Raw genomic sequence first — 27,809 nt, forward strand, 5'->3', positions numbered from 1 at the left:
ATGATTTAATAAAGAAAATCCATATTCCAAAATGTATATAATTATTTTTTACAACATTTTCCACTTTTTTTGTTTCCTTCTTTCAATAAAATACTACCAGAAGACTTAAGTTGAAGATCTTCATTGATAGCCATTGACCTATAATAAATAATTATCGTAATATTTTCATTAATAATATCTGTCAGTATCGTATATTTAGGTATTAAAGAATACACTTGATTTTATTTTTCTTATATAAATAAAGAATTCTACCTAAATTAGCAATTCGAAACTTTAACGACAATAAAATAGTCAAAATTTTATAAAAGATTAAACATCGTTAATTATTTTTATTTTAATTAAAATAGTTTGTTTTATATTTATTCGCATTATAAATTCTGTTTTTAATTTACATAAATTCAATTAACTTTTTAAGGCTATTAATTATAATCTATTAAAAAATTTATTATAAATAGAAGTTGGTTATGCCAGATTTTCAATGTTAAATTCATTCTCTGTCCAAAATATATCTTAATTTTTAAAATAATAGAATACAATTTAGGAAAGAAGTGTGACGACGGCCGAATTACAAAGTTATCCCCATTGTATCAGATACATTTGAGCCAGATATTAATAACTCACACAATGCTTTTCATTCATTTTGAATGACAGAAACTAAATAAAAAAGGGACAGANTTTTTAAAATAATAGAATACAATTTAGGAAAGAAGTGTGACGACGGCCGAATTACAAAGTTATCCCCATTGTATCAGATACATTTGAGCCAGATATTAATAACTCACACAATGCTTTTCATTCATTTTGAATGACAGAAACTAAATAAAAAAGGGACAGAAGTTAAACTTAACAATAGAAACCTACATCTGAATCCTGATTTTGTTATGTCACCGGGTCGACATATTTTCATATATGACAGATGAAAGAGATAAAATGAATTCTGAGAAATTTTTAATTTAGAACACTGAATAATAGGCCTAATACGAATTCGTTGAAAATGCTTTAGATATTTTTTATTAATAAAAAAATGATTAGTAGTAATTATAAAAAATAAATTTATAAACTAAAAAATAAATATGGGTTAATATTTTTACATTTAAATATACTGTATATATATACGTGTGTATGTTTATGTATACATTTAATTTAATCACAACTTATATTCAATACAATAATTATTTAGCTATGTCTGGTTAAATTATTTAATATTTTCAATATAAATAAATAAATAATTTATAAAAATACCAAGATTTTATAGATTAAAAAGTAAATTATGCTATATTTTAAAAAAATTTTTAAATAGAAACAATTATACAAATTACAATTTACTATACTGTAATGTAATAGAGTAAGTTATATTTATTTACATACGGTATATATTTAATATTAAAAAATAAGTTATTACTATTATATGATTAAATGGTTGTATTATTTAAACATAAACAAGTATAATAATAAAAGAATAACACGCAATATTATTATACCTAGCAAGTTCTGCGATGGCTTCAAATACATTGCTTCCAGATTTAGCACTCGCTTCCATAAACATCGCTCCAAAATCCTTCCGAGTATTCAAAATTTGAATTTTACTTTAATTAAATTAAAGGTTAATTTAATCAATTTAAAAAAATTAAATTATTTCTAACCTTTGCTAATTTTTCACCACTTTCGTAAGGAACACATTCGTTTCCTTGCAAAAGATGTAAATCTCTAAGATCAGTTTTATTAGCTACAATCATTACAGGTATTTTTTGAGATGTTGCATCCTGAAATTAAAAAGTTTAATTAATGAATAATGTAATGTTAATAAATGTACAATCAGAATTAATAAATTTGAAATTTAAGAAATATTTATTGATAAATATTAAAGCATAAAACATTACTTATTGTTTTTTATATAAAAGACACATGATTTAATGCAGCAGTATATTCTGCAATTCTCTAACGACGAAAACAGAACAGAATGAAAGCTTATGAATTGTAGACTTTACTATAACATTATATATAGATTTTTTAAGTATCGTTATTATAGATGAAAATATCGATGTAACATCTAGTTTTATTAATAATCCGATTTATCTTTTGGCATATGAAATACTGTACACGAACCTCAATTATTATAATGATTAAGCAAAATTATAATATTTTTTACCGAAAAGTTAAATATAAAAAAAAACAATGTTTTATTTCTATATAGCATTGTGCAAATATTGGAGGGTCGTAGGAAGAACATAGGAAAAATGAGATCACCATGTCATTTGTCGATTTATATATCTAAAAAGGAAACATGTAAATGTACAATTTCGACTATATTATATACTTTTTCATATCTGCTTTTAAGAAAGAAATCGACTTTGGGAAGAAACAGCAAAAATAATTCGTATAAATAAGTAATAAAACTTTTTAAATCTAAATAAATTAATAAAAAATAGTGTTAGAAATAATTGCGTTTGTTAGTTTAAATTTGTTAATAATGCTAACAAAAAATATAACATTATTCTAAAAGAAAACATTTCTAATATAGTAATGTTTGGTGTAATTTTATTTAGGAAAATAGCTAATCAAAATTTTATCAAAGTAATTGTCACATCAGTTTTTGATACGATCTCTCGAATAGTGTTTTACGGAAGCGATTTATATGTACAAAATATTTTAAAACAATTACACGCTTAATTAGCATATGAAACTTCGTTTACGTGTGTATGTATAATGTTTAGCAGGCTTATTCGTATTTTCTATTTCAAACAATTTATTTGTACAATTAACTTCTAAAGAGAAACATGAATTACCATATGGGAATCACTCGTTTGTTTGGCCATCATTCTGTAGAAACAGGATACCTACAACAGAATGAGTAGTATCAACCTCCCTTTATGAATAGAATTTTAATTAAATATAAAAGTTTATACATACGAAAAATTAAATTTGTTTCAAGTAAAATAAAACGATAGATACATTACAAGTTATATTCTTTTAATTTTACGTGGCGTATATTTTGTGTGTGTTAACTGTTTGCTTAATTCTATTTAGGTGATATAGCTGCATAAAACAATATAATGGGCTTAATTAACACTATCGTTCTAATTTATATGAACGTTAAGTTTCATATGCCAAAAGACAAAAATAAATTTTACTACTTTAAAGTTATATAAAAATATACAGAAAACTAAATACAACCAAACTTTTGAACAACGGCCACTGGCAGAAACATGATGGGTCTTGTTTGAAGGTTATTTTGTATATATTTTTGTTTAAAAAAGGGGGACTTCTAAAAAACAATACCTACTGTTTAGAGGTGGCTGTTATCGGAGGTTCGACTGTATCATTTCAGAGTGGATTTAATTTAAATCATACATATTTAAAAAAAATAATAAAAAAATAAAGTGGTCACTTCATTGTTATTGTTCATTAAAAAATGTTTACATTTTATAAGTTCTTTCTGGAGGATCCGTTGCTTAGTAGGTATTTTTTATTTCGCTGTTTACAATATTCTAAAATATAGTTAAAAACAAATCGAACTTAATAAAACTAAACATTTATTATATTAGAAATTAGCAATTCATACATCAATGGCTTCCATCCATTGACGAACATTGAGGAAAGACGATTCATTAGTACAGTCGTATAACAGCATGACGCCATCTGTTTTCCGAAAATAAGATTGGGTTATACTTCTAAACCTATAATGCATAGAGAATTATCATCAATAAATTTTATTTAAAAAAGTGAATTTTGATGAAAAAAATAATTAAATAGCGAGAAGTAACAAAACAAAGTGTTACTTCTCGCTAAATAAATGTTAATACTGTATAATAACTACCGAAATATAAACATCATAACTTTATTTATAATTTGCGAAACAAATTACCGTTCTTGACCAGCGGTATCCCAAAGTTGTAATGCAATATTTTTATCATCAATTTTCAATGTCTTCACTTGAAAATCTACACCTAAAATTCGAATAACAACTTTTTTATTTCTTATATATAGTTATTTCTAAATAGGCCTATGCTTAGTCGTTTTGAACTAATTCGTGTTTTTAAGTTTTTCAAGTTATTAAGCTACCAAAACTATTCAGATTTTTATCTTCAAGATTATTTTTAATTTATTTCACGTAATACATTCACTATTTCACATAACATATTTAATAGATAAAATTTAAATTCAAGCATGTAACACTCAAATGTATTCTTGTTTGTTTAAGCCAAAATTGAATATAATAATTTATAAATAAATTTACCTAAAGTAGAATTAAGATGCGCTACGAACATTCCTTTACTTAATCTTAAAATAAAGGAAGACTTTCCAACAGCAGCATCACCAATGAAAACAATTTTATAAGTTCTTTCTGGAGGACCCGTTGCTTCGTAGGAATTTTTTATTTCGCTGTCTGTAATTACATCGGCGACTTTTTGCATAGATGTTTTATCATTTAAAACTTCCTCCTCCGTCTCCTTTTTATTATACAAAGACATCGATGAAGATCGTAATTTTTTATTTGTTGTTTGCAACGTTGATCTTGGTAAAGGAACGGGAGAAGGAGTTAGACTTCTCGGTCTCCTTAATTATTGAAAAATATATAACATAAATTATCATAATTGTAATATTTAAATTATTGTCTATTTTAATATTTTTCAGATAATTTACCCAGCTTTATTTGGATCTAAACCTAATTGGCGTTTAATGTCTGCAATTTTACGCCTAGGAAAATTTTCTTCTGATTTGCATTCGGATGATGGACTTGAATGTAATGATTCGTTATCTGTCAAACTCTAAAAACAAAAACAATTGAAACTTTCACTGAAAGAAGATAAACTATACAAACTTAACATGGGCTTACATTCAAAATATAATCATTTAAGCCTATTTATATTATTTTGTTGCGAATCATACATTATGACACAATATAATAAAATAAACACACGAATTAAACACGTCATTGTGATTATTCATTTAAAAATGTTTTACATGCCATTCATATTATTCGAGATGCTACTAATGCGAGATAAATGTACAAAGATATTAAGGAGAATTAGATTTCATTTATAATAATTTTAAATGAAAAATTTAGTAATATTTTAATGCGATGACTGGAAAGTTTTAAGTTCTTCCAATATAATTTAAGATATGATATTTATAGGCTATATTATTTATTTACTTAAATATCTAACTATATTAATATTATATGACTATATTACTAATATTATATAACTATATTAATATTATATTAATATTTCTTACATATTTTCTTAATGTTGAATAACTAATTTATATCGTCGAAATAATTATATAACGAAATTTATAGGTAGGCCATTTCATTTTCTACCGAAATACGGTAAAGTTGTACAGTATCTAGATTTTTATTGTCTCCAGAAATTAATAATTTGTCTGTAGTAAAATAAAAAGAATATAGGTGTGTGTATGATGTATGTAGGCATGTGTATGTACATACCTGTTATGCAAAACTAAATCGATAAAATACGATAACGATATAATTTCATATTTTTAATAAAATATAGGATTTATTTTCTGTTTTCTATATAAAAATCTATGGAATACAGAAATCTACATGCCACAGGAAAAGCTCAAATAAAAATAAAGAATTAAATGGAATAAAATAAAGCAAAAACATACATATATTTTCCCCCTCATTACAATGACTGAATTATAAGATAATATAACTTATTCACGGATATTGCAATTACTGAAAAACTTTATTAAAAATAATAATTTTGAACTTTATATCTTACTTTTATTCTTCGTACATCACAATGAACTATTTTTTCCGATGTTGGTAATGTTTCTGTTCTAGTCAACGGTGAATGTTGCAATTGATTTATTATCATAGAATTATGGTTTATTCCTTCTTCCTGTTCTTCGGAAAAATCTCGAAGCGTGGAAAATCCACTGTCTGTCGGAATTATTAATTTAAAATGCAATTTAAAACAGGAAAAAAATACTTATAAATATTCATTAATTAAAAGCACTGTTCTTTCTCCAACCTCGTTATGTAATATTGCATAATAGGACAGAAGAGTGCATCAAATTTTTAAAATTATGTTACGATTTTTATAATTTCTTAAATAATAAAGTGGTTATTAATAAAAAATTACGAAATAAATAAAAATATGTTTAGCCTATGTCAAAACTACTTTTAAAACTATATTTTTAACAATTTTTGAAATTTATGTAAAAGTCGGCACACAAAATGTTCTTATTTCTATAGTTATACTATTAAATTGAAGCAGTTTTGAATTTTAATTAATAAATTTTGATATTTTCCAAAGTTTATAATAAACACTTTTAAACATTTAAAAATATGTTACAATTAAATGCATTGATTCATCGTTTATTATTAATATATTAATAATAACAAAGAGTAATTGAAAATATTTATTCATAATAAAAATATTCTTATTATTAAATAAATATATAATATAAATTTAACTGGGCTTAATTTTTTATTTCCCTATCTTAAGGCAGTTCTATTTGGAATATGATTTTAGATAGAAATTAACTTAAATCTTTTAATATATAACTTAATACAATATTTCAATGAGATTTCTATGAAATTTTGTAATTAAGATGTAAAATGTTTAAATTTTTTAATTACAAATTTGGTTAATTTTTTTTTTAATTACAAATTCTAAGCAATAAAACTAGTTCGTCAGTTACATTGAGATTAATTTACGTATTATAGAAAAGTTTTAAAATTTGGAAAAGAGAGAGGAACACTTAGAATTTTGTTATTTTTTTCTGTGGATAATCCTTAAAGTATTTTAAAGACTTCTTTCTAATCCATTAGCAGCAATTACGAGTCACATAAAAACTTTTATATTTTATATTTATCTCCAGAAACAATTGCTAAAGTATTTTACTTTGAATTTATCCACCGAAAACCGAACCATCGCTTTTGCATTGTTATTCTGTATAGGCTCGATCTCTATGGTTACAACATAATCTGCGAAATGTGAGAAAAGATATAATCTGTATCCGTAAAGGAAGGTTCTTACTGTTTTAATAAATTATTTGTTATACTATTCACGAAGATTAAGAGTGCGGACGAGAAGTACACGTTTTTTCTGGTGTTAAGATGGTGGGTGAAATAATTTTTGTTCAATGAAATTCGATTACAGAAATTAATCATTCTCAAACCCAAATAAAATCTGATTATTTGAAAATGGTTGTTACTTAGATAAATTGAGCAGAAAAACAGCATATCCCACAAAACTACAAAAAAAATAAAAAAAATTAGTCTAATAAATTTGGATTTGTGCATCATCAATCCATCTAAGAAACTTTCACCGTTCAGTTACATGCCATTACTATACAGGTTGTATAGTAGGCTACATCCATATTGATAAAACGTTGCACATTAAAATGATAGTGAATTGAAACACAAATCCTCTATTTTCTCGAAAACTTCCTAATGTATGTGAGCCCGTTTTTCTATTCAGCACCTCAATTTATCAGAAATTAAATAGTTTAAATGAAGTTTCAGTTATAAGTAAAAATTTATAAATAATAATTTTAATCGAATAAAATTAAGTTTGATTTGTACAATACCTAAATCATCTTTGATCCTTTCGGTGACATTTAGTTCGGGATGATGTTCAAATTCCACATCTTCCGAGCATGTTCTTGGAAAAGAAACAAGGAAAACATTATTTACTTACAGTTATAATTAGAAAACCGAATGTATATTAAATTAAATTACCATATTTTCATATGGATAACCAGAAGTGGCGTATAACCCACAAGTTTAATAAATTGCTAGAACTGAAATAAAATCTTCAAACACTCCATGCCACCGAAGTGGCGTTGAAAATATGGCACTTACCGATATAAAGTTTAGAAGATAGACCAGGCATGGCCAACATACGGCCCGCGGGCCGTCTAATGAATTTATGCGGCCCGCGATTAATCTTTCAATATAAGCTACTCAAGTTCGAATAGCTCGATGAAAAATTCTGACGCCTAAAAAAAAAGGTCAACAACTCACTATGCGTTCACTCTCCATTACAAATCTCTTAAAACTTAAGCACAGCGTAGGATGTTGATAATGCATGATAATGAGAAAAACGTTTTTGTAATCTCTATGTACAATTTTGTCTCACGGGGTGACACCACAATGAGATCTCGCACACCTCAAAATCTTCCTAGAGCAGCCTCTGGTTCGGCCCGTGAAAAAAGTTTTCTTTCCAATTCGGCCCGGGGGCAAAAACTGTTGGCCACCCCTGAGATAGACCTACTGTGTTAAATTCATTACCCCACGTTTCTTCCATTTCATTTCCATTAGCAGTTCGTTATAAATGCAAAGTACTTATAAAACAAGTAAACGGAAGAAACGGAAAAATGAAATACGTAGAAACATTTTTAAATCGATAAGATAATATTCTGCGATTTGAAAATTAACTGCTTAGCTTCTATCTGTTGTAAAGAACTAGTGTATAAAAAATTCATCTTCCAAATAGTTCTATGGAGAGTCATTACATAGAAAGGAGGGATTATCAGAAATCAGAGTTAGCTAAAGATCATTAGAGGTAAGGGACAACAGGACCAAATAAATAATTAAATGGTCCCATTTCGCCACTTAAAATCACTTCTAGATCTTTAGGATGGACTTTAATTAGATTTTGAACAATATTTTTGCAGCGAGAACAACGTCGTTTAATTATGTGGAAAATTAAAATATTTCGACCGTATGCAGAACTGCTCCATTCTCAACTTATCTAAAATACTTAATTCATCGCTTCCAACACTTCTATCGGAAAATTTGTGGATAATTTGACGCTTTTGTTCGTCATAATATTCCTGTGTTACAAATGCAGCCATACTCTTTGTCCCATTCTTTATGCTTTCAAATTTGAAAATGTTATCAATGATTTCAACATATCATAATCAGAAAGCAAATTTAAATCAATCTTCTGTAAAAATGTTGAATTAAACTGTTGAATACAGTAACACGAAACTGATGAATGCGGTTTCAGATTGTCATTTTTTGTAATGACGAAGCTTCCAAACGAGTAGGCCTATTACTTTTTTCGGCATCATTCTGAGAAATTTCTAAAAAAGATTCGATGAAAAACAAATTGGAGTGTCTAACAACACCAATTAAGGCGTGGATTAACACACAAACGAACGGGAGATGATTAAAGGCGCACAATACGTATACCTATGTATGCGTGTGTGTAAGTGGTTTCGACGTTTTCGTGACTTTGGAAAAGGAAAAACTGTTTACGTATTTCATAATAAATTTCAAATTGCAAAATCAGTAGATAACTCGAATAAACCGTGGATTATCCATATAAAAATATAATTTAAAAAAATCTCTAACATTGTATAAAACATTGCTTATGAAATATTATTGATTTAAAAATCACCTTTTTCTTCTCTCAGGAAGAATATCGTTATATAAATAATCTCCTATAATCGATCCTCTATGTTCAGAACGTGGAAAAATTCGTGAAAACTAATTTTAACAACATTGCATTATATTAAAACACGCTTAAAAGTTTTAAATTTAGGTCAGTATATTATAATTATTATAAATGTAAATAAACTATTTTGTCACTTGCATTATCAACAGGTGATTTCTGCATGGCTTCTCTCAATGTATCGTTGGTATCATTTAATTTTCTATTAGCATCACTGAAATAAAATTAAATATATATATATATATACGGTATATATATACACCGTATTTATTCTAATAATAAGCACCCTCTAATAAACAGCACAGTTGCAAGCTGAAAAAATTAATAGACAGTGCGCTATTTATTAGAATAAATACGACATCTATTAAAATAAAATTCAGATTTAAATATTTGTACGGTGTATAATCGAGGAATTTTGCGTACTGAAGATAGTGAATCTGCCTGCCAAGTACGCTATGTTCATGCAAAACTTCCATAATTCGTTCCTTCTCGCTGAAAAGTTAAAAAAAAAATTAATTATTGTATACAGATTAAATTGTAAAACATATATATTTAACTTACCTGTTAAGTTCTCGGCACTTTTCTTCGTACTGATTTCTCAACTGAGCCATTTCACTTCTCATCAAAGCCACATTAGTTTGAGTATCTATCAAATTCATCCTCAATTGATGATTTTCGTGTAAAGCCTCTTCTAATTTATTCCTTACTTCGTTTGCTTTTTCGTCTTGAAAATGATGTTGACCACACGACTGGAGCCACGAATTGACCTGAATTTAAATATTTAATTTAAAAATTTTGTTAATTTATCCAACAAAATAATTATATTGAAAAGTTTACTTTTTCAAATAAAGATAAATGAGCCTGTAATTCATCCATTTCGGCGTCCATTTTTATTTTCAAATTCTTTCTTTCCGTCTCAACTTCTTCTTGTGCCTATATAATCCAATACGTAAATTTATAGTTATTATAAATTTACTAAAGGTATTGATATTTTACTATTATTAATAAAGTTTTAATTTAATATACGAGTATAAGTTAGAATTTATAAAATTTAATTCAAATTAATATAATTTTATTAAAATCGATCTTGTGACATAATTATAATTTACAGAATATAATTAAATATTTACAATACATTTTAATAATATTTAACTTTCAAATTAATTCTACCTCTCGTTTTACTTTCAACTCTAAATCTTTCACTTGATTCGTCATCTCTTCTTCCATTTTGTGTAAATACAACTCTTGTTCTTTTCTTTCACTATAATAAAAATATTTAAAGCACATTAAATGATAAATTTAATTTCTATTAAATTCTATCAAAATAAATAGAGAATTTATTAAAAATTTTATTTAATTATGCAAACTCGTATCTTGTATCTACAATGTAATGTATAGACTAATATTCCTGAAATGTTTTATAAGCGTTATTTACTATCTGTTAAAATAGAATCATTCTTAAACAAAACTTAAAATAAAAAAATACTTTAAAACACCATGACATTTATTACCGTTTCCAAAAATGTTCCAATTGATGCTTTTCTTCTTGCAAACGATTTACATTCTCCATCAGATCAGCCATGACGGTTTCAAACTGAGATATCAGATGAGGCTTGTCTGATTTTTGAAGTTCTTTATATAATTCAAGAATATTTTCTTCACTAAAAATATAAATTACATTCTATTAATAAAGCTATCTAGGCAATATTTATCATGACATCATCTTTAACAAGGCCGTGCACGCGGTAGACGGATCTTTTCTTTAAGTATTTGGATAATTAGTATATGAAGAAAATAAATTATCCGAAGTAACATAATGCTATTACAGTGTTTTATGTGTATAGTGAACTCGCGTTAATTCGAATTCTAGAGACCCCGAAATAATTTCGAAATATACAATGTCAAGTTTTTAAAAATTTCTGAAGTAGAAGTAAAATTTTAGAAAGTACTACAGTTTCTTACAAATAAAAAGAAAAAAATCGTATGAAGTAAAATTAAGAATGAACTAAACTTTTGCATATGTTTTACTTTACAACACAGAAATTTTTACATCACACCACATTTTAAGTTAGTTCCTTCTGCAGCTACACACTTCTGTTAGAGACCCTACCAGCGGCGGCCTTATCCATTGCGAGGCTCTGGGCGGCAGATCTTTGCGAGGCCCTTGTCCTTTGTGCAAAGTATGTGAATTGAAATAGTAGGCACTTATTAATATTAATATATACTGTACTATAAATTAAATTTATTTTATTGTTATAACTAATAGCCAAGGATAAAATAAAAAGTTTTAAATATCAACTTTTTTTTACTTGGTTGTTGCGCGAGGCCCCTCCAAGAGCGAGGCCCCGGGCGATTGCCCTGCTCGCCACCCCCTAAGGTCGCCACTGGACCCTACCACTTATCAAAGTAGCTCTAGAAACCATGTTTTGTAATGTGTTTGACGGCTTTATTTGCTGCAGCTTCCATCCATGTTGTTAAATGGAACCTGTAACTTTTCATTTTAAAGAGTGGATGAAAGTCTGCGCGGACAAGATCAGAAAAATAAGGAGGTTGGAAAAATTCTCTTATGTTCTTCTTGGTCAGATATTCGTTGAGCAGGAACGACTGATGTGCGTGCGCATTGTTACGGTAAACAGATATCTGACTAAGTAAGATAAAACTTTCTCAAAGTTCTTAAAGACATCATAAAAACATTGCTTCCAGGACTACTTTGACAAATACTATAGACAGTGGCAGAAATGTGTATCTTGTACTGTGCAAGGAGCTTACTTTGAAGATAGTGTAGTATAATAAAACCTGTTCAAAAAGTTCAGTTCATTTTTTACTGTAATCATAAAAATTAAGCATAATTTAATAGATTTAAATTGTAAAATTTAAATCTATTTATTATATCAAGTTTGTTAAAACTTCGTATTAACATTATAAAATGATATTAGAGCTTTAGGACAATGCAGCATAAAATATTGATATTATGATTTTTAAAATTATTTATAATTATCTATTGTTTTATAAATAACTGTGTAAATGTCAAAAATAAAATTTATAATTCTATGTTAATTTGCAATAGTAAAAGCCTATAAAACAGTTTCAAAGATTGCTATATCTTTTAATAGTTTTTAAATTTTAATAAATTCGTATTCCTTTTTTTACTGGAATTTTGCATAAAACTGCATTATTCTCGATAATATTTATAATTTCAAATAGAAAATACAGTAAAATCGCACTTATGTGGCCATCAGAGTATACAATTTCTAATAACATAAGTCAGTTGGTCACCCAAATAGAATTATGGAAAAATTAGAGAACTGTACTAAATCCTGGTAAAAGTTTAATACAAATTATAAATGTAAACAATAAATAAATAAATAAATAAAATAAATTTAATTTTCATTTGTAAATTATAATTTACCAAATAACATTTCATATATGATTTAAAATACATTTTACAAAGGTATAGCCTAATTTAAAAAGTTCAAAACTGTAAAATTCTAGTTTTCATATAAAATATAGAAGTTTTGATTTAAAAGTTAAAAGTATTTTATTGATTTGCGTTATTTATTTAGAGTTTTCAAATTGATGAATTCTAATAATAGACTACAGTAATACATCAACAAGCAAAACTATTCAATCTAATTAAAATCTAATTCAGAATTCATATATTACTTACCAATTAAAATAATTCTAATTTTAATGAAATTCATTTTCATCAAAATCAATATAATAAAAATATTATATTGATTTTGGGGCACTCTGCAGTCGAAAGTGCTAAGCGAAATCGAAGACGCCCTTATTAATTATCTTTGATTTTGTTGTTTGTCTTTGATGAAATTAGATATTAAAATTTTGCTCGGTGTTATATTTATTTAATAATAATATTTTTATTATTAATGACTGATATTGAGTCGAATCCTGGTCCTATGTCTCGTCCACTGTTAACGAGGCGTGTCGAAGTCCGAAAATTTGGATTCGATGTTTCAAACAAAAGCTAAACTTAGTCTAAATGATGGAATAAACTTATCTTTTGAAGATATTGTAAAGGAAGAATTGATAGTATTTTGGAAACGTAAGCGTTTCTTAGAGAATAGAGCCAATATGCTAACAGAAATTTTACAAAAAAATGATAAAACTAATTTAGAATTCACATGTTTCTATTATTTTAATCAGTAAAGGAATATGAGGAAGTAAGAATTCTTATTGGTATTTAACACCAAGAATTGAGAGATATTAAGAATTAATTTTAATTATTGGAAAAAAGGTTATCGTTGTGGAAAATGGAAATTCTGCAGATTTAAAAAGGAAATTGGAACTTCCCATTGCAACTAGTGATGTGCCGGATATCCGTATCCGTATCCGTATCCGCGGATATCCGAGGAAAAAAAAAGATCCGTATCCGTATCCGTTACTTTTTAGCGGATTTTTAACGGATCTTTTATCTTAATGAATTTCATTACTTATATGAAATTTTAAAAATAGGTAGCAGTAAAATACTAATAACTTCAATTCAAATCACTTTTTATTTCTTAAAACCACATATTTGGCACATTCATATTGCGAAAATTTTATCATGCAAAATTCATTTACTATCGTAAAATATTTCCATATTACACTACTAAACTTTTTTGTGGACATTGTTTTTATTTTAATTTAACTCAACACTCTTCAAAAATACAAACGTAATCTACGCTATCCCGTGTCACACTAAACCAGGCATGGCCAGCATACGACCCGCGGGCTAGATCCGGTCCGTCTAATGAATTTATGTGGCCCACGATCAATCTTTCAATATTAGCTACTGAAGTCCGAATAGCTCGATGAAAAATTCTGACGCCTAAAAAAGAAAATCACTGTGCGTTTAGAGTTAACCCTCCATTACAAATCTCTAGTACAGAGTAGAATGTTGATAAAGCATGATAATGTGAAAAATGTATCTGTAATCTCTGTGTACAATTTAGTCACTACGGGGTGACACCATAATGAGATCTCGCACCACCTCAAAATCTTTCTAGGGCAGCCTCTGGTTCGGCCTGTGGAAAAAGTTTTCTTTCCAATTCGGCCCGGGAACAAAAACTGTTGGCTGCTCCTGCACTAAGTTATAAACAAAAACATGCGCAGTGCAACTCAAACCACGTCACGTTACTAAGATTGATTGTTAGTGGATTGATGGTTACTTGGATTGATAGTTAACGCAAAGCGTCAACTATCAATCCAAGGTCACATGCACCGGCGCCACTGAGTGCGAAAGTTGAGATCCATATCCGTATTCGCGGATCTAGACACTAATGATCCGTACCTGTATCCATATCCGCGGATATACATTATTAACGATCCGTCACATAACTAATTGCAACTCATAAAAAATATTATGACCAATGATTTATAATTTTCCTTTAACAGATATCAAATTAGAGAGAGGTTGTCTGATTTAATTTATATACTAGATATATAAAAAAACTCAAAATTACGGACTTGATAGATGAAGAAATTATTAAAGTTCAAATCATTAAAAATCCGAACCTATAATATTGTAATTAGAATGTAAATCGAAAAATTCAAGCTTTATCAACGTTTCATTTGCTTAAAAACGAAAATCAATCGATCAACCGAAAATGCAAATACGATCTGACCTCTCAAGAATCACGTGTACGTAAAGCAGCTGAACTTTTTCCTTATTGTTTCGAAGTTAAAAGAAATGGCTATTTGATATATCAGAATCAAAAATAACTTAGTATCTACTACACACCAAACATTGAACTAAGTTTTTTTTAGAAATACATTTGATTTAGGGTGTCCCAATACATTTAATTTTCAAACGACGTTGAATGAATCTAGCGTTATAGGTTTAGCTGAAACTTGGAGTACGAAATTAACAGGCAAAAAGTACTAACATTTGTAGAACTTATTTTATGCTGTTAAGGCAGATTGGTATTCACAGGAAAGTAATTATTTTCCACCGTAAGAAATAATTCAATCTTTTAGATTAGTAATTGTGAAAGATCTTTTAAAAACTGGTTGCAATTAACCTCATCTTGGTTGATTTTAAGTGAATTGAATGAGAGGGACTCAGTAACTATGAAAGGAATAATACCAAAACACAATTTAAAAGTATGATATTTGATAAAGATATTTATGAAAGAATAATGATTATTTAGAATTTTTCACCGTCAATGGAGAGTGCAGTTATATGTAAGGAATTCGTACTCATTAGGAAACCATGCTTATTGTATAAAAATTAAGGGAAGTAAGACCTAAATAGCAAATCAAGTCTAGTAAGAGACCGCAAATGAAAATTGATAAACCATTTGTGGCTCATTCCTTGCCAGAACAGAAAAAAGTGAAAATTGCTACATCCATTTGTAGCCAACCATCTAAGCATTAAAACGTATGTAGGTTATCTAGAAGACAGATTTGTAATCCAATTCTCTATTGCAGTTTTAGTAAATGGAAGACTAACAAACTTAAGGATTACTACATTGCTACCTGATAAGATTCACTTGGATCAGGCAGCCATTGATAACTCATTAAACAAAATAAAGATTATTTATTGTAAATATTGATGCGTCAGTTGTCAAACAAACTTCGTGGCGGGAAGCTTAAAATAATTAAATAAAAAATGTAGTTAAAATAGGAGCATTAGCGACAACAGGTGGCTTTACTTTTTAGAAAATTATTGTGCATCACATGCTTGCTTAAGCGAATATCGTAATTAACTAGGCTTATGTCCTACCAGTAACTACAAAAAAATTATATCGTGCATTATAATATTTATTCTAATTTGTTTTTTGAAACCGTGTCCTGTTTTAAAATTGTGGCGTAGTAAACACTAGTATTGTGTTTTATTCCAAAGACACATGGCAAGACACATGTCTTTGGAATAAAACACAATACTAGTGTTTACTACGCCACAATTTATTCTAATCTTCAGAGCAGTCTTTTAGAGCAGTTTAATCTTCAAAAGTATTATCTATAATTTCATAAACAAGCAAATATTCGACAAAATATCTTGGCAAAATTGCAATACAGTGGCGTACCGTGGGTGTCAGCCACCCGGGGCGGAAGAAAATTCCGCCCCCCCTTATTTAGGTATTTCAATTTAAAAGACCAAAATTCAGTTTTGTCACAGAACAAGCAATGAAAAATTCGGTGGTAGTGCAGCGACCTGTTTAAAATAGTTCTATCATACAACAACAACAAAAAAAAAAGGTCTACAGGACGATAGCACCATCGTAGGTGCGATGCAAGTATATATTAGGATGTTTCAAATTTTTACAAGATATTATTATTATTTATTGTGAAATTTTGCTGTCCCCTAAAAGGTAATTTTGCCGCCCCCACTACGATACGCCACTGATATAATAGCGTCAACAGTCATACAATTTTTTTTAACTCACTTAACTCGCTGGATGTCGTTAGTGATTTCCGTGGGTGTCTATAGTTAATTTGAATTTGAAAATTTCAAACTGTAAATCAAATTAATTTTTAAATTTACGTTATTTGTGTATGGCGGCGATGGAACATCTTGCTTTTAATATTTTAATTAGTAACCTGAAACATGAAGGAAGGTCTTTGCATAGGCCCTAAGCAAAGACCTTCCTTCCCATTTGTTAACTTTTCCCATGAATTCATGCAGGCAGCGTCCACAGAGGAGTTAACGGGTGGTCCTTTTGAGGAACGAGGAATTGTAGACTCCACAGGCGACACAGTGTAACCTACTTACACACTGCTTCTTTGTAATGTGTTGGTTTCAGTTTCCGTGGGAATAGAACATTTTGGTTTTAATATATAAATACAGATAATACAGATATCACATATAATATTTTCTAGAAAATGAAACGCAGATTTTTAAGTTGTAAAAGAGTGCATAATTAATAATTAATCTCATATTTTTCTTCTTTCAAAATAAAACTGTAAAAAATTTTATGATGCACTTTAATAGCGTATTGCGTCGAAAATAATTTTATGAGTGAGTAAAATTTACTACTGTTATATACTGTATATATATAATTTTTATGTACTGTACGTACTACTTTATAGAACCACGCTTCTGTGCAGATTGCTTAATTCAAATAATTCGTAATTCAAATGTAAGAACAGCTTTGAGATATTCTTATTGTCGTGAAAAAGTCTAAATTTATTATCAAATATCATAATTAATTAAGTCTATTCACTGATTTAGACGAAAGTCTAGTGCCGTTATTAGCTTTTATGCACTTGTTCGTTAATCGTGTTATTTTTTTAAGTTTTCGAATAAACTTTCATTCCTTACTTGTTCAATTTGCTGCGAAAACGTATTAATCATAACTTAATAAATAGACGAAAATTATTCAATAAAATTGTTTCGGCTCTATTTTACTCCTAATATCTAATCCAGACAAGTACTATATCAATTTTTATTACTTTAATTAATAATATAATATCTCCCGAGCTATTTAGCAACTATTTTGCATTTTCTTAGTAAAATCATTATTTATTTTCAAACATACGGTATAAATTTATCAGCTTAAGGAATTTTTATTTCAGAAAAACGAACGAAATTTCGTTTTGAACCCATAAACATACTATATTATAATACTATATTCAGAACACTTAAACGTATAAATTATAGAACAATTTAATTTTCTGAGTATTTATTATATTTATTTATTTTTTATTTTTTTATCGCGAAAGTTCAAATTCGGGCAGTTTTCGCAAAATTTTAAAACTGATCTCGATTATTCGTAAGATAATAGTCATTTAATACGTAATAACGTAGATCTACTGATTAATTATTATTATTCTTTACATATTAGTACGGGAAACTCAAATCGTTATTTATTTTTAATTCGTTTTCCGTTTGTATATTTTATTCTCCTAACAAAAACATCTGACTTGTCAGATATAAAAAAATGGGCCATGTAAAAAATTATGACAATTTAGACCAGCGTTTCTCAAAGTGGACAATAACGCCCCCTTGTGAGCGATGAGTAAATCTAGGGGGCGCTGGAGGCAGGGTATTGAACGGTGACCAAAGGCAAAATTGGGGTTACTGAAAGCCGTTCTTTCAGTAACCCGTTCTTTCCTCTGTTAAACTGATAAGAGGAAACATTGCGTTTAATGGTTTCCAGATGTTAAGAACAATGTACTGTAAGGGCACAAAGTGTGAGATTCATAGAAAAGTTTTCCTAAGAATATTTCCAATCCTTCCTCACACAAGAGAAAATGGGTTAGGGGGAGTTGGGCATAACTTTATGGAACAAAGAGGGCGGTGGATCGAAAAAGTTTGAAAATCACTGATTTAGACGAAGGTCAATTTTTTTTTTCTTAGAAGTTTTTATTTGGTAAAGATAAGCTTGGTGTTGGCTATACTAACACGAGTTTTATTTTCCCGGTTCTGTAATATTGATATATAAGAGGGAAAATACGGCAATCGGTCAGAAATGACCCCTTCCCGATTTTTACATTTTTGAACTCAGGGATCTTGAAACATTGAGAAATGCTAAAAAGTTTGCAGGTTTTTCTGTATGTATGGATGTTAGTGTATGTGGGAGACGATTTTGTTCACCCTCTTTGAAGCTTAATAACTCATATGCTTTTGGTCGAAAATTTCTAAAAAATTGCAGTGAGGTTTGTGTATTAGGGGCATAGATGCTATTAAATTTTTGTGGTTAAAGATCGACGGGGTAGGGAGATAAAGGAGAGCCGTTTGTCATATCTCGAATAGAGTCGGACTTAATGACGATTTTATTCGTTATTAGCATTTACAAGTTTTTATAAATCCCTATCCCTATAAAATCCCTACCCTGAAAATTAAGCGTTTTTCCATTTTATAATAATTAAAAACATTAAAAAGTTTTTAAAATAAAATATCATAACTGAAGACGCCACCAAAATTTTAAATGTTTCCAAGAAACTTAATTAAGCAACTCGTTCCTGGATTGTTTTTTATATTTGTAGCGCCAAGCTTATCTTCACCAAAGAAAAACATTTGACTATAATCTAAATCAGGGGTGTCCAAGGGAAATTTATTTGAAAAACACAAATATTTGTTATATTTGGGTCTCTAATTAATAAAAAGCGACGAAACACCATTTTAAAGTGCGTTTTTATTCAACTAATATAATTATAAATAATATGTAGCCTAAAAAGTAGCCAAAGCGCCAAATGATATTTTTTACGTCAAACAAAAAAAAGTAGCCACATTTGGCGCAATGTAGCCAAATCTTGCAACGTTGGAAAAAATACTAAATAAAGCTGGAGTAGTGAATCAAAGGATTATAGACCCAAGTGCGGGGAAAAGAGAGAAAGGACCATTATTTAATTAAGGGTCCATATTTGCTTAACAGAAGATCTATTTAACCTTTCTCACTACTACATCTTTTGTCCTTTCTCATCTTTCCCTCCTTTTCCCAAATTTGGGTCTATAATCCTTTGAGTCACAACTTCAGCTTTATTTGGTAATCCTTCCTCATTCACACATCTTCAAGTATTTGAAAATATTTTCTTTCCACTCAAAAATAAAATATGAATAAAGGTTTACGGCTTTGTGAAACTTCTTTTTTGAGTTTATGCCGTTGAAATAGATAAATAATAAAAAAATTAAAACACTTTGTCGGTTTTGTTTATACGTTTATTGGACACCCCTGATCTAAATTGTCATAATTTTTACTTGGTGCAATTTTTACATCTCAAATGCTTTTGTTTAGATATCAATTGTTTTTTGGTTAATGATTGTGTTATTACATCAAGATCTAAGAAGATGACGTACTGTTCTGTCGGTGCTTAGAGACGGCCGCCGACCGAACGCTTTCGATATGCCGTTTAGTAAAATTGTTGTAAATCTATTTTCAATTGGTAAAAAATAAAAGTTAATTTATCGATTCAATAAAACTTTCACTAATTATTGAAAAGGATAACAGAAATAAAATAAACGTCAACGTAAAATTAATTTTTACGTTTAACGTATTATATAAAAGCTTTTATATAATACGTTAAACGTAAAAATTAATTTACAACAAATGATTTAATACATGAATTTTAATTATCTTATTGTAATTATAATACAAATTTTAATAGGATAATTTCTAACAAATTTTATATAACAAAAAAATCAGTAAAATTTTTATTAAATTTGAAAATATAATTATAAACGCTACAAACTCGAGAAGTGTATTATAAAAACCAATTTATAAATCCAAATCGTATCGCGTAAATTCATTTTTGAAATGTTAGTTCGTCATAAAAAGTTATTTTAAAAAATAACTTTCAATCTATTTTATTTTGAATTACTTCTAGTTTAATATCCACAATAAACCATATTTGCAACGTTAACTGAAAAGAGAAAACTGCTGATCAAACATCAGCTAGATGTAGAGAACTGAAAATAGTTCAATGCTGCAAACCAACGATAATTTCTGGCAAATAGTTTTAACATCGGTTTCAAAAGATAATTTTTGCTTGGGTAGATGTATCATTTATGGTCGAATCGTCCATCGATACCTCTACCCAAGTATGATTTCCTTGGTATTATTATTTACTCGATAAATTTATTATATCTTGATCTATTAATAAAATTTATTATTATTATTATTATGCTGAAAATTCTATAGGAAAAATAATTTTACTAATTTTTAAAATCTTTGTAAAATTCTTTCTATAACATTGTTTTATAATTTAGTGTTTTATTTAAAATTTTTAAGTCTTTTTTTATAGTTGTAACGTTTCATTGTTGATTTGAACACAATAGAACGACATTGAAAAGTTTTCATCGCCTAGGTGTTGCTTATATTTACTTTCTACGCAACATATTTAACGAGGATTAACGTAAAAAATATGCTGGCCGATGGCCCAAGAGGTTAAAGCATCAACTTTTCGTTCTGGAGGATCCGGGATGGAATCCGGGAGGTCGAAAAACCAAGAATTGGTTTGTCCCGGATACATCACCCCGGCCTATTGTGGGCCTTGAAAATAGTGCCCACGGGGTAGAAAGAATTAAAAAGAGGCCTATATATGTATATAAATTATAAAATTTTTTACGATGGAATTCAAAAATGAATTAGTTGAAGCTTTTCAAATTAATTAATTAATTAATGTCTAAAAATAAACCTGCGTAAAAATATAAAACTAATCCGAGCGTAAATATTATTTATTTCCATTTCTTAAAGTTTTTTTAAGGAGTAATTTTAATAAAACAAATTTTAATTAGTAATCTGTAATATAGCTTAAAATAATTAAGATTAAAATCCTCACACTTAAATTACACTTTAATTCTTAATTAAATTTTAGTTCATTTTTATAATTATAAATTAAAATTAATTTAATTTTAATATTTTAATTTACAAATTAATTCAAATGATTAAATATCGACAATTCGTATGATTGATGCTACAGAGTAGAAACGATTTTATATTGTAAAAAGATCATTTTATTACCATTCAATTTATGTTAATTTTGCTACATAGAATATTATAGAAAATAAACTATGTAAAAGTCGAGGAAATCACACAGAATATATGCAAATTGAAATTGTCTATTTTATAATAATTAATGAAATTTAGAATCGTACCCTTTCATTTTACTTAAAATGATAAATACGGCATGAAATGAGTTTATGACTAAATTAATAAAGATTACAGAACAACTGTATATAAAAATAAAAGAAAATGGCATATATTTATTAACAACTGTAATGTCTCTCTGATGTCAAACTGAAAAGATTCGCGACTTTAACAATAACATTATTATCTTCTACAGTTTCTTAAAATTTTGATATAAAACTATATCGAAGTTATATAGAGAATTGTAATTTTTCATATGCAAAATCGAATTAAAATCTTTAAAAATTACCCGACAAAGTAAAATATGTTATAATTCATTTATTATTCTACAAAATAACAAGGCAAAATAATTATTAAGAAAATTGATAAACTTATTTTATAAAATCTTACCTGATAATTTTATCGGATTTTCCAACTTCGGTAGCAAAATGCTGCCACGCTTGTAAGACAAATTGATGTTTATCGTGTACAAAATCGGTTTCCGAATCCGGGGTTTTGCATCCGTCTTTTTGGCTATTGGAATTCTGATTCAAAAATTCTAATAAGCCCGTAGAAATATCGTTAAAAGTAATTTTCCCGTCTCCGTCGGTATCTAGGGTCTGAAAAATGGCATCCGCGTCTTGCACGCAAACACTGACGCGGGCGCACAGCTCCCTCATCCCTTCTTGGCATAAATAACCGGTCCCTTGAACGTCGCATTCTTTAAATAACTTTTCTAGTTGATTTTCGGCCATTTACGAATCGAAAATTCGTCTACATCACGTGACTCGATACTGAAATTAATTAATAAATCTCGTTTACCATTTATCTCTGTTAATTTTCAAACAAAAACAGGACTAAAATTATTAATCTCCTATAATAATTAAAGGAAATAACTAATAATTATTATTTTGGAATATCGCATTTAACTTACCTAAGAGAATCAGTTTAGCATACCATATTGTTAATACATTTAAAAATAAAGAGTGATGCGCAATAGTATAAATGCTAATGACGTCGAGAATAGTGACAGGTGGTCGGGATCTTCCTACAGATAATGCGTGTCTCCCGTACACCTGTTAATATTTAGAACGTCATTTTCTGGGACAAACATTTTATTGATAACATATATAATAAATATAATTTCTATTATTTTATCTGTTGTCCATAAAGTCGCATGCAGTAGGTCAATCGGTAACTAAAACGTGTATTTCATTAAAATATAAACAATGATTAATGTATGTCAGACAGAGACAGACTAAATTTATATGTATCAGTTTTATAAATATATTTACTTCTAGAAAATAAATAACTTAATAAAAATTTTGTAAATAAAATATATAATTTTGAAAATAAGAAAAATCTATTCGATAATATTTTGGAATTTAATCAATTTTAAAATTGTTCTTTTATCTTTTTAATATTAAAGTTACTTTGGAATCTGTAAAAAATCGTCAATAAACGTTGATCCTCTTATCTTTATCTCAGGGTTATTAATATTTGTTTTTGTAATTATTTCAGAAATAATCTAGTCTTACAAAAATTATATAAACTTCAAGTTTTTATCATTATTTATTTATTTCAGCGTAAAATACAGCAAATTTACTGCGGTTTTTTAAAACTTACGCTAATTACTTGTTATCGCGTCGTTGTTTAGCTGCTTAAATTAATAAATGAGTATTTATGTCTATTGCAACTACTTTGCAGTTGATATAAAGGCTGATATTATAATACTACGATTCATGCAGTTGTGTTATATCTGACTATAATAATTTTTTGGCTATAATTTTTTTTTCTTAATTTATGTATCAATCATCAAGAAAAATTTAAACGGAAGAAGCGAAATTTACAGAAAATTTTATTTTCTGTAAATTTCTTAAAGAACTGTAAAGAAACTGTACGTTTCTTTGGCAAGCAGCTAAATAAACTAGTCAATAGTTTCGCGTGAAACGAACTATTCAATCTATGTCATTGGCTAGCTTACTTAGCTGCTTGACGAGGAAACGTGCCCAATGAAAGCTCGGTATTTTTAACCAAATAATTATACATTTCTCTATAGTTTACTGTATATAGGCCTGCATTAAATTATTACATTTAGGAAAGTCTGTTCGAATTTTATTTAGATGTAGACATTTACTTTTCGTTTACTTAACAGAGATATTCTTTTTAAAATCATTAAGCTATATTAAAATGTAGTTCACTAGTTTAAAACTTATAATATAAAATAATTTAAATAATTATTACAAGTATTTAATGATTAATACCGTATATGTAATTAGGAATATTTTATTGGCCTTTATGCTGTTTATTTAAAGGATTAAATTTTTATTTTACGTCTCCCTCGTTCAAACTGTAGTACAGTATATACAGGCAATCCTTGACTTTCCAACAACTCGTTCATTGATGTCTTCAACTCCCTTTTTCATACTCCAAATCCATACTATCGTACATTTTTCAATCGAAAAAAAAAAACAAAAGTTTCGAGCTATTGAGCAGTGACGATTTCTACTAATTTCGGTTTCAATAACATAAAAATCATTTGTGAAAATTAACTTTATCATCTGTATTTCTGTTTAATTTAGAATTTTAATATTTTAAATATTGTTTTGTATTTTATTACATTCATTGTAAAAATAAATGAAAACTTTCCTACTTTAACAAGAGATTTTATAGCTCTTCTTTTTGGCTGTCTGGAAATTGGTGAAATCGTATTTGAATGAGTTCATAAAGGGAGATCATTTAAATACGATTTCACCAATTTTAAGTCCTTTTTGACTACCTACCCCCTTCAAATTTTGTCACTAATTTTTACACGCCCCATACCGATGTTACGCTCGATCTGCCACCCTCTTCATATTAAAATTGAGCAATTTACTCTGTAAAACAGATTTACGGTATTGTACATTAATTTATTCATACTTTCGGTCGAGGTGAGGCTAATTTTAAAAATAGACCAACAGAAGAAAAAACACAAAATTCGCCGATTTACCACAAAAGATCTGATAACATTGTATTAAGTAACTCCTAGACCAGCGATGGTAAACCTTTTTCCGGAGGTAGGTCAAAATTCTATTCGAAATTTAGTACGGTAACTCTAAATCGCAGGTAAAATATTTAATTTGAGTAATTAAAAAGACAACAAAAGTGCTTACAAATTGTACTTTATTGTTATTTATCTTATACATAAGTTTATTTAACTTTTTAATATACAAGGTAAAAGTGAAAAGAAGAAAATGCTATTACAGCAGAAACAAATATTTCGTTTAATGGGAAATATGCTGTTATTTATTTGATAATTTTTCTGAGGTTCGTAATTACTGGCCTTTAAGACTTTCCACGGCAGTTATAGGATCCTTGTTTTACGTTACTGTATATATGCAAAGTTTTAAAATTATTAAATAAATATATTTTTTATAATTTATAAAATCCTAATATTTTCTAAACTTTCAATGTGGTAGCATACCTCAAAATCGACGCGCGGGTCACGGGTTCGCCGTTACTATCCTACTAACATATTATATATGTGAGGACCCGAACAGGGGTCGATTGAGAGATCCGAATTATGGGTGTCGATTTAAAATAAAAAGCTCCTTTTCAGACGCTAAGGAAACGGATTAGGTGTCTCGATTAAACAATGCAATTGTTTTTTTTCGTAAATTAGTTAAACAATGGAAACGGAGAAATTCGAGGAAAACGCGACGAGAGAGGATCATATTCAGTCGCTATGTTAACCTCTCCCGCGCCCTCCATTAGGTTTCGAATTGTCACCAGGTGACAATGAGAGACCAATGGAGAGGCGATTGCTGTAAAAAAATCTATAAATTTGTGCGACTCAAGAGACGAAGGTTCTTGGTTCGTAGTTTTTGGTTCTTGGTGTTTGGATACGTGGTGTGTCGTCTCCTGGACGGGCGTGCTCCAGATCTTAGAAAAAAAAGGACATTTTGGAACATCGTGGAAGCATCGTTCTCTGGGTGCTCCTAGCAATCGACAGATTCGTCGGATCGTCCGCGAGAAGCCGCCGAAAGCCGTAATCAACGCCCCGGGGCCCACCGAGTGTTTCACCGACAGCGTCCATCCACTAGTGACGAAAACCGACTTTTACGAACTTTATTTCGAACTTTATCCGTGCGCTTTGGGGTGCTACCTCGTCTAACAAGTAATTTGTAAGGAAAATTTCTATGTTTAATAAACGGTTATATGGTAAACCTGTCTCAGGAAGTCAGTCTGCGCCCACACGACAGAAAGAACCGCTCGGCTGTCGAAAAACCCTCACCCTAATCGGCTGACCTCACATATACAGTACTGATATATCTTTAAGCGATATCTTTTATATGTAAATATTAAATTGTTGCCACTATCCTTTCTTATTAAAAGTTCTACTAGAGCACATTTAATACCGTACAGCACTTCTACAAGTATTAATTAAAGTGCAACGATTAAATAAGCAAGAACGTGCTGCATATCATTGATCAAAATACTACAATATAATGATTATAATAAAAATTAATTTCAAACAAGAAATTTTTAAAGAGTTTTAGAACGTTGTCATCATACTAATATCCTCCATTTGCCATTACAAAATGTTTATCAATACATATCCCCTCCCCAGTGCGGACGTTGTACTTAAATGTCCCCTACCACGCGAGTCTGTTCCTCCGATTTCAGACATTTAATTTTTGTGCATGTTTTTAGGAACGCATTTCGTTTGAAAGTCAAGTACTATCTGTATTTCGAATTATAGGTAGGTTTATTATATGTCCGAGATTAGGCCGGACAGTCCACGATTTATGTGGCTATCAGGATTGTTAAATGAAAGTTCGATGGAATTACAGTACTCTTCGACCGAAAGTAGGCGGTCCGTTCCACGTCTCGTCGAACGGGCCGCCTACTTTCCATCGAAGAATATGACGTAGAGTGACGTTGAGTCGATGACGGGCAATCGATGGCCATCAAGCAGACGATGATCGAACGAATTTGCTTCGATATTGCCTAGTTTGCGGCAACTTTTATTTTTTACAAACGTAAGTTTGTAAAAAATAAGCTGACGATCGAAATACGACATACGCATTCTTATTTTATGAAAACGGTATAAACATTTGGTCATTTTTTTCCGTATAGCATTACTTTTTGATAGAGATTTTTCGATTTGTTTCAAATGATCTCGAAACCTCCACACCGGTCGACTAGTGCGTTTGTCTTGTAATTGGCGCTATTATTTTCTCTGTTTTGTTTTCAATCGTTGTATGTATATACAGTAATACCCCGAACTTACGCGATAGGTGGGACCGAGCGATAACCGCGTAAGTCGAATTCGCGTAAGTCGGGGTATACTTTCGCAATTCGTGTAAAATCCAAGTTGGTTGTATATATGCTAATAAATGTTCTCGTTAATCTTATCTCGTCCTTTGATTCATTCACGGTTACAATAAATCACCACATAGAGTCGATCAAGTCTCCGTAGATATAACAAACACAGAAATAAATAACAAAATAAATTGTAGCTATGTGTCGATTCCGCGCGACACGTCCGAACATGTAAGCTGAACAATAGTATGGGGGGAGTGAGTAATCAAGACTTGCGTGGCGTTCAAACAAAAGACGAATCGACGAGATTTGAAAATCGCGTAACTCCGGGTTCGCGTAAGTCGGGGTAGCGTAAGTCGAGGTATTACTGTAGTATATATAACTCGACCCGTGTCCAAGAGTTTCTTACAAATTTATGGAAAGTCTCGTATTACCATTAAATGTAATTTTTTTAACTCCTTCCGCCCTGTGGGCACTAAGAGGGCCTCTTTTTGCAAGCCCATTATGGATTCGGCCAGGCCCACAATGGGGCGACCGGGTGGTGAGGGACGGGGCACGACAT

General features: G+C 29.2%; 1 protein-coding gene across 4 annotated transcripts; it reads right to left on the minus strand.

Moving 5' to 3' along the window:
* On the minus strand, nucleotides 1-22,983 carry LOC111641092 (ras and EF-hand domain-containing protein-like). Of its 4 annotated transcripts, none has more exons than XM_023387218.1 (19): nucleotides 22,878-22,983; nucleotides 22,355-22,737; nucleotides 10,946-11,095; nucleotides 10,605-10,695; nucleotides 10,272-10,367; nucleotides 9,996-10,201; nucleotides 9,858-9,926; nucleotides 9,576-9,648; nucleotides 9,381-9,469; nucleotides 7,564-7,637; nucleotides 5,748-5,908; nucleotides 4,645-4,769; nucleotides 4,238-4,557; nucleotides 3,866-3,947; nucleotides 3,563-3,677; nucleotides 2,787-2,837; nucleotides 1,644-1,763; nucleotides 1,482-1,558; nucleotides 1-138 (listed from the first exon to the last, which is right to left on the minus strand). In XM_023387218.1, exons 2-19 carry the CDS (start codon nucleotides 22,696-22,698, stop codon nucleotides 42-44), a joined length of 2,340 nt encoding a protein of 779 aa, XP_023242986.1. In that variant the 5' UTR covers nucleotides 22,699-22,737; nucleotides 22,878-22,983; the 3' UTR covers nucleotides 1-41. The 4 variants fall into 4 exon arrangements, with proteins under 4 accessions (XP_023242986.1, XP_023242979.1, XP_023243001.1 ...); XM_023387211.1 differs by having other exon boundaries at nucleotides 9,831-9,926; XM_023387233.1 differs by lacking the exon at nucleotides 2,787-2,837.
* Between the last annotated feature and the right edge of the window lie 4,826 nt (nucleotides 22,984-27,809).

This window comes from Centruroides sculpturatus, unplaced genomic scaffold, assembly GCF_000671375.1.
Source record: "Centruroides sculpturatus isolate CEXI.00-Female unplaced genomic scaffold, Cexi_2.0 scaffold101, whole genome shotgun sequence".
Lineage (NCBI taxonomy): Eukaryota > Metazoa > Arthropoda > Arachnida > Scorpiones > Buthidae > Centruroides > Centruroides sculpturatus.